Here is an 8,235-nt window from a genome sequence, read left to right on the forward strand (position 1 = left end):
GCTGGTCGATCGTAGTTTGTGTCAGAGGCTGGTAAGGGAAGTCTCGATCCACGGACACAGACCACGGACCGTGGTCTGATCTACGGACCGTGGGTCTGTCCGTTAGTCGGGTCTTAGCCAAATTTTCTGACTGAGTTCTGGGGAAGTTTTCTGTCACGAACCACGGACCTGCAGGACGGACCGTGAGTCCATCTACGGTCCGAGGATGGTGTCCGTGAGTGCCACCTATAACACCAGAAATCTGAAATCTCTATTTTTGGATACGGGGTGTTACGGAAATATACCCATCATTTTGAAAGGAATAATTATGATCCTAAACCCTTGTATGAAAAATCATGGGCCATGGATTTAAAGAATGCAAAGTCCATATATATAAGATTACATTATGAGTGAAGAGAACACATATTTGAGCAAAAATGACAACATCTTTCCCCATGAATGCTGGTGATGGTGTTTACAGCTACTCCAAAAACTCCCATTTGCAGGTATTGATCTCTAGTATATACTATACATAAGCACATATTCTTGTAAAAAAATCAAGTCCATACGTGAGGGGCGTGTTAAGAATATATTTTTAAATAATAAAAGTGCATTATCCAACTTATATCAAGCACATATTTTTGTACAAAAAATTCTTTTGTGAGTGAATGTTAAACTCTAAACTAAGAATTCATCAAGCACAATGTTGGATTATGCCAATTTAATTCCTGTCTGTGGCAAGGTCCACGAGGGGGCTGGGAGGACTATAATATTGGAGTCATGATCAAACATGGATCTTGCTAGCTTGATGGACTTAGTTAAAAAATAAAGTTATGCCTTTGATATTAGCTATATTTTTTGACATGCATGATTGTAAATGTTTGATCCTAATAAGTAGTATAGTCAAGATCATTGTTCGATTCCCAAGAGCATCATGATGCATGAGGCAGGTGTTGGGAGGAGGATTGTTGGGTAACACCAACATCTGGCCTATGACAAGTCCCACGAGTGGGTTGGGATGGCCCCGGATGGAGTGATGATAGAATGTGATGTTTACTTGGTCTTAGTTAATAAATAAAGTTGTGTCCATGTTATTAGCTAAAACTTTTGGCATGCTAGTAAACATTTGATCCTAACAAGCCATACAACAATTATTTGTATAGTTAGTGATCTTATCCACGGTAAAAGTAAAACACAATTTTATATCACACTAAATAATTGATTGTAGTTTACCCACTATAATAGTAAAATAAGTAACTTTACATGTTATAACACAAACATCAATAAATATTTTTTATCGTCACATTAAAGTAACTGAACTTTTCTATCAACATGACTATGCAGAAAGAAATGATAGATGGTGCAAAGGAGATGGTGAGACATGCAATTATTCGAAAGCTTAACATCAAGATTATATTATCTTTTCCAAACACATTACGTATTGCAGAGTTGGGATGCTCTGTTGGACCAAATACGTTTAGTGCAATACAATATAATGTAGAAGCTCTAAAGGACAAGTATTTATTATACCAAGACCAAGTCATAAATTTTACTAATAATATTCCTGAATTTCAAATATTTTTCAACGATCATGTCACTAATGATTTCAATATCCTCTTTCAATCACTACCCTTTGATCGATCCTACTATGCATATGGAATTCCAGGATCTTTTTATGGTAGGTTATTCCCATCGCGATCTATGCATTTTGTACATTCTTCTTCTGTTATAAATTGGTTATCCAAGATTCCAAAAGAATTGGTAGATGAGAAATCCCCAGCATGGAATAAGGGATTGATTCACTATGTTGGTGCATCAAATGTTGAAGTAGTGAATGCTTATTTTGCTCAATTTGAAAAGGACATGGAAATATTCTTTAATGTAAGAGCTGAGGAGATTGTTCAAGAAGGAATGATGGTGCTTATCACAACATTTTCGGGTTATATGCGCCTCATGAGATTTTTTGGTTCTAGTCTTATGGATTTGGTGAACAAGGTAATCTTTATTTCATTTTATATGACAATGTTTTTCCTTTTGGTTTGCTTTGATCATGTGTATTATGATAATAACTGTAGTTGGTATTTGCCATTGTATTATCCCTCTCCTCAAGAAATGACTAAAGTAGTGGAGAAAAATGGACTTTTTAGTATTGAGAGAATGGAGTTGATAAATATCAAATCAAATCTTGTGGATGAGGCTGATGCAAAAACTTTAATGACAAGTCTAAGAAGTTCTATAGAAGGAGTTATAATTAGTCATTTTGGAAGTTAAAATAGCAGAAGAAGCTTGTGCAAGAACAATTCTCAAAAGTGAAGAAATTTCAGAATGGATGAAAGTTAATAATGAGAAACCAAGCATATTGTTTGTTGCTTTGAAGCATAAATGAATTTTTATATAATTTAGGTCTATGGAGAGATGATGTGACACATCTCGCAGACCAATACTATGATTTGCCTAATGTTTTTGGATTTTCTTCATTTGTTTCACTTTTCTAAGAATGTATTCTTGTGATTTTGAAACAAAAAGAGGCCAAGTACTATATGCTTTTACTAATCTTATCAACTTTTAAGACAAAAATACCTTCTACATAAAAAGTCTTAACTTATAATTTCTAACTTATAAATGATAAGTAATAAATTCATCTGAACAGACTCTTAAGTAATCAATTAATTATATGCATTATATAACATTCCATGTACTCATCGTGTAATAATCTCTTAATTACTATTATTCATCATATAAAGAATCTTGCATCATAATTCATACGTATAACTAGTATTTGAACCAAACGATGCGACATCAAATTTATCAGTTTGTTTCAAATGTGTTCATGATAGTTAAAGAAATATCTAAAGATAACCATAAAGTCCAAGTCGTCACACCCCAAATCCGGATGTGATGGCACGTGTCCATTTCCCACCGGACACGTCAGCCTAACCCAACCACAACGATAGAGAAGTAGAAATACGAGAATAAAAGATAATAAATAAGCGGAAGACTAATTAAGACTCAACACTACCCAGAATTTGGTTGTCACATGTACAAACCTCTAAATACAGAATTCGAATAAAAATATACAAGTCTCAGAGTATAGTTCTCGAATAGAACAAAACTGAAAGTAAAGATAACTCAAGGGCACGTCTGGAATGAACCGCTACCTCTCGAGTATGTCTCGAAGCTCAATCTGCTAAAGAAAATACTAAGCCGAATCTGAGAGAGCTGTCAACCTACACAATTGTGTAGAAGCAAGGGTGAGTACCGAAAACCACAGGTACTCACAAGTAACTCTAAACTAAGCAAAACTAGCAGCTACAAACAACTCCTTTCAATCCCAACCGAACCACCGAAACTTCAATCTAGCAGCAAACCAACCAACCTATACTAAACAGATCATATTCAACAGCCAGAACCAACAGTATATCCTCATCAACCTCAGATCAACAAATAAGAGCAAGTAGATCAAATTCCACATAAGAAGGGTAAACCGATACAATCCACACATCACAGACAAAGATAAGGCAAATGCGATGCAAAATGCAATAATGATGTCATGTAGTCGTGATGCATGTCTGTCCTACGATTCACATCTGTTGACGTAATCAGTCCGCGCTAAATACTCAAATCAGAACCCATGGGGGCCACACATGGACCACGTATCACCGCCGGAACCAGATCCCATCAACATCCAAATCGCTAGCCGGAGCTAGTCCATCTCATATATCTCTAGCCGGAGCTAGTCCCAACTGTGTCTCATAGCCATCCATCCTCATATCAGTGTCTCAGAACTCATACAACAGATAATTCACACATGGGATGAATAATGAATATGCACATGTCATCAATCACAATCATATCACGATCACATCATAGTATTACACATCATTTGTCTCAATCACAACCATATCACGGCCACATCATAGTAATACACATCACATGTCTCAATCACAACCATATCACAACCACATCATAGTATTACACATCACCTATCTCAATCACCACCATATCACGACCACATCATAGTATTACACATCACCTGTCTCAATCACAACCATATCACGACCACATCATAACACATTTAGCTCGTTTTATTCCCCATGTTTCATTTACAACAAATTTCAATCAACAATTAAAACCCATCCTCAATCCCCATTACTCCCCAACACAATTAGGAAAGTAGTCATGCGTAGTCTAAAAGTTTTACAAAGTTTGGAAGCCACTTGCCTTAAAACGAACTCCAAAAGCTACTTGACTTGAGCCTTTCCTTTACGAGTAGAATCCGGATCACGATAATCTATTCAAACAATTATACACAATCACAATTCGAGTCCAATGACACCAAAATCAAGAAATTTAGGGAAAAAGGGCAAAACGGTCCAAAAGTCTCATACCGGAAAACGATACCCAAATCTGGAATTTTTTTTATGTAAAATGATCCTTAAAGTATTTGGAAGCTAATGGCGAAAACCAATTTGAAAATGGAGTTGAAATCAATTCACAAACTCAATTTGAAGGAAAATCCACGTTCTTGAAGAAGCCTAAAATATTCGGATCCGAAACCCCGACTCGAAAATGAAATATCTCTTGAAAAACATCTTACCCATGCTTAGATAAGTTCAAATATGAAATTTCATCAAAAACGGAGTTAAGATTGACCTTGAAATTCTCAATTTATCAAACTTTAACTTTACTGGGAAAGTCCAAATTGTACGTGGTTAATATGATGAAAATAATCGATGAATCAATAATTTTATGTTAAAAACAGTTTACCCATAACATAAGGATCGTAAATATACCTTTTTCATCAAAAAGGGAGTCCAAATCGATAAAACCCCAATTTTTCCCAAGATGTTTACAGATAGGGAAAAAAAACCAGATAAAGAAATTATGAGAAAATGTCGAATTGAAGATTGAATACTAACCCTCATATTAATTCAAGAAGAAACCCGTAAGAATCACTCCATTCCGATCTCTAGAACTCCCGATATGCTCAAAATACCAAATGAACACAGTCTGAGATTTTTATAACAGTAGATGGCTGTTATGCACCAGAAAAACAGCATTTAATCTTTCACTAAAAAGGCCGTAATTTCCTCATACGATAGTCAAATGACCCGATTCTTTTTTATAAATGTCTTAAATAATGCTACGGACCTGCTCGTTCAATCGGAGCTCAATTTCATGCTCGTTTGCCTAGTCAAATATCATTTCTACTCGGTAAACAATTATTTCTTATTTGAGATAAAAGTCCAATCTCGGGTTAGCGAAAATGCACCAAAATTTGCAGATAAGTCCTATAATTCATGCTCAAAATTTCAGAACCTTCGGAAAAAATTTTCGACCTTTAAAACCAATAATGAACTCTTTAGTTGCCACAATTTGCTGAAATAGTGTCAAAGCATCCAAGAAGCTTAAAAGCTCACCCAAAACTCATTTGGCACTTCCCGAACACAAACCAAATATGCTACTAGCTTGAAAATGACATTTCGGACTCAATGAAATTGTCAGAATTTGAATTCGAGGTCTCCTTGACCCGGTATCCGATAAGGCGTCAAGAAACTAACTTTAGTCTCAAAAACTCGAAACGCACTCGGGGCCTCTAAAAATTCAACCAAGACTCATTCTAGACTTAGAATCACCCCTGAATCCAACGGTGCCCTCAGAATTTCATTTCGAGCACCGGAACCTCGTTTGTTGACCAAAGTCAACTCTTGATCAAAATTTTACAATTTTAGCAACTTAGGACCTCAAATCTTCGTTTTAACTCCAAATTCGACTCCATAAATTCTCATAGACCCGTTTCAACATTCTAAAACTGTTGGATTCGACGGAAATCCGATTCGAGTCTCGAAACTCCAAATGACTCGAAATAACACTTTTAACCAAACTTTAACTCTTAAAAACTCAACTTTCCAAAAACTCAACTTTTCATCAATTTTCCTCCAAACCAACTTCGAAAATACAACAATTAGCACTCGGGGCAACTATCGGGAGGGGTAAAACGGTCATTTTATGAAAATTTCCAAAAATGACCTTTAGGGTCATTACACGTTACAGTTTATGACAAAATGCATATTTATTATTTAGGTTATAAATAGACCTATATTTACTGAATTAATAGGAAATCTTAAAGCTATTTTTATTTAATTTTGAAAATATCACATGACTTAAAAATTACCCCATATTTACTGAATTAAAAGAAAATCGATCTGTCTATATTTGATTCAAAAGAGACTAGCACACCATGCTAATAATATCTTTGAGTCTATCAACCCAACGAAAAAGCAAAGTAGGGCTGATAGCCAGCTTTATTGATTATCAATATATGGAATTGTGTGGATAATTATAACTTTGAATTATTGGAGATATATTTATTTTCTTCTTATATTACAATTTGTCTGCACTTCTCCCTATTTCAATTATTACATGACTTGGACTTTTCTATCATGAATTTGAATTTTGAAAGGTCCATGCATACTATGATTGGATATTTCCTAATTTTAAACAATTAGATGTGACATGCATATTGTGTGGAGCGTTTCTATTTACCGACTTATTTGGTTCACATACTAGTTATCATACATACTATTTATAATGCATGCTTATTTTTGTACAATGAATAATAATGAATGAATATATGTGTGGATTATAACTTTTGGTTATTGGACTATTGGAGATATTTTTTTTTTCTTCTTATGTTACAAACTTGTTTACACTTATCCCAATTTCAACTGTAACATGATTTTGAAGTTTGAAGAGTCCATACACAATAACAATTATACTAAGATACTCAATAAAATATTATAATGTACTCGATGACTTTTCCTACTTTGAAATTAAAGTGAGTAATAATAACATTGCTTATCCTTGCTAATATCTTATATTATGCTTTACATAGCGAATTAAACAGCTTTGTAAATATAAAAAAAATTACTTGTTATGTAGTTTGAATGAGAAAATTTTGTGATTCCATGAAGAGAAAGTGGACCATGTAGTTCTAAAAATTAAAGTATTTATTCAATAGTGCTGAGGAAATTGTTCATGGAGGAATGATAGTACTTATTACACCATATTCAAGTTATGTACGTCTCACGAAATTCTTTGGCACTAGTCTTACGGATTTAGTGAATGAGGTAAGTAAATATTTTAAGTTTAAGTTATATATATCGTCACTTTTAAAAAAAATTTTACTCCATAGGCTAACCTAAAGGCAAGGGTGGACTTGCCATTATATTAAAGTTATGGGTTCGACATAACATTGGCTTAGATTCGATATTATATTTGTGATAAGAAATTCATTTAAAATGTATAAATAACATATCTCGCATCAGGTTATTATCTTTTCATCTTACACCGTAACTAGTATGCTAAGTCATGATATATTTTAGAAGATAAGTTTGTAAGTATATCTTTGGCTCAGACCTTGTATATATGTTCAGAATTTCATTAAACATAAATAAGTAATAAATGTAATTGAGATTTATTTATTTTTTTCTACAGGGAAAGTTAGATGAGTCTTTAGTTGACTCATTCAATTTGCCAATGTATTTTCCATCTGTTGAAGACATGACTAAAGTGGTGGAGAAAAATGATTGTTTTAGCATTGAGAAAATAGAGTTAACTTATCCTCAATCAAAGCTTGTGGATGAGGCTGATGCAAAGACTTTAATGATATATAGAGCTGTTTTAGGACTTTTAATCAATCATTTTGGAAGTGAAATAGCAAAAGAGGCTTGTGAAAGGACTATACTCAAAAGTGAAGAAATTTCAGCATGGATGAAAGCTAATTATGAAAAATCATGTCAATTATTTGTCGCTTTGAAGCGTAAATGAATTTCTAAAAGAAATCTATATATTATATAATTCATGTTTGTGGAGAGATGATGTGACACGTCTCATATGTCAAGTTTTATGTTTTTCCTAATATTTTTTTTTATTTTCCCTCATTTGTTTCACTTTATGTTATCTATAAAGAAAATTAAAAAAAAAGTCTCTTTATTAACTTCCTTTTTCTTTTTTTGCCTAAAATTTAATTTGATAAATTAAAGATATATTTCACAATCACAATAGATTTGATATTTTATCTCCTCCCTAACAAATTAAAAATATATCTCAAGATATTATTAAAATGATGTGGAAACAAAAAGAAGACCAGACAAGAAATGGCCTCCATTTGGGACCTAATGGAATATGAGAGCCGGATAAAAAGGCTCATTTGGTCGGAGAACAAGTTATTATGAGATTAATTATTGTAAAATT

General features: G+C 33.6%; 1 protein-coding gene across 1 annotated transcript; it reads left to right on the forward strand.

The window, feature by feature from the left end:
- Nucleotides 1-387: 387 nt before the first annotated feature.
- On the forward strand, nt 388-7,809 carry LOC125813158 (loganic acid O-methyltransferase-like). Its single transcript, XM_049492647.1, has 3 exons — nt 388-485; nt 1,324-1,974; nt 7,477-7,809. Exons 1-3 carry the CDS (start codon nt 417-419, stop codon nt 7,807-7,809), a joined length of 1,053 nt encoding a protein of 350 aa, XP_049348604.1. The 5' UTR covers nt 388-416.
- The last annotated feature ends 426 nt before the right edge of the window (nt 7,810-8,235 follow it).

This window comes from Solanum verrucosum, unplaced genomic scaffold (assembly GCF_900185275.1).
Source record: "Solanum verrucosum unplaced genomic scaffold, falcon-dt-bn FXZP01000236.1, whole genome shotgun sequence".
In the NCBI taxonomy this organism is placed as follows: Eukaryota; Viridiplantae; Streptophyta; class Magnoliopsida; order Solanales; family Solanaceae; genus Solanum; species Solanum verrucosum.

Coding starts and splice junctions, on each gene's coding strand:
- LOC125813158 (XM_049492647.1), top strand. CDS start 417: ATGACAACATCTTTCCCCATGAATGCTGGTGATGGTGTTTACAGCTAC. Junction 486..1,323: donor CCAAAAACTCCCATTTGCAG/GTATTGATCTCT, acceptor ATGACTATGCAG/AAAGAAATGATAGATGGTGC. Junction 1,975..7,476: donor TTATGGATTTGGTGAACAAG/GTAATCTTTATT, acceptor TTTTTTCTACAG/GGAAAGTTAGATGAGTCTTT.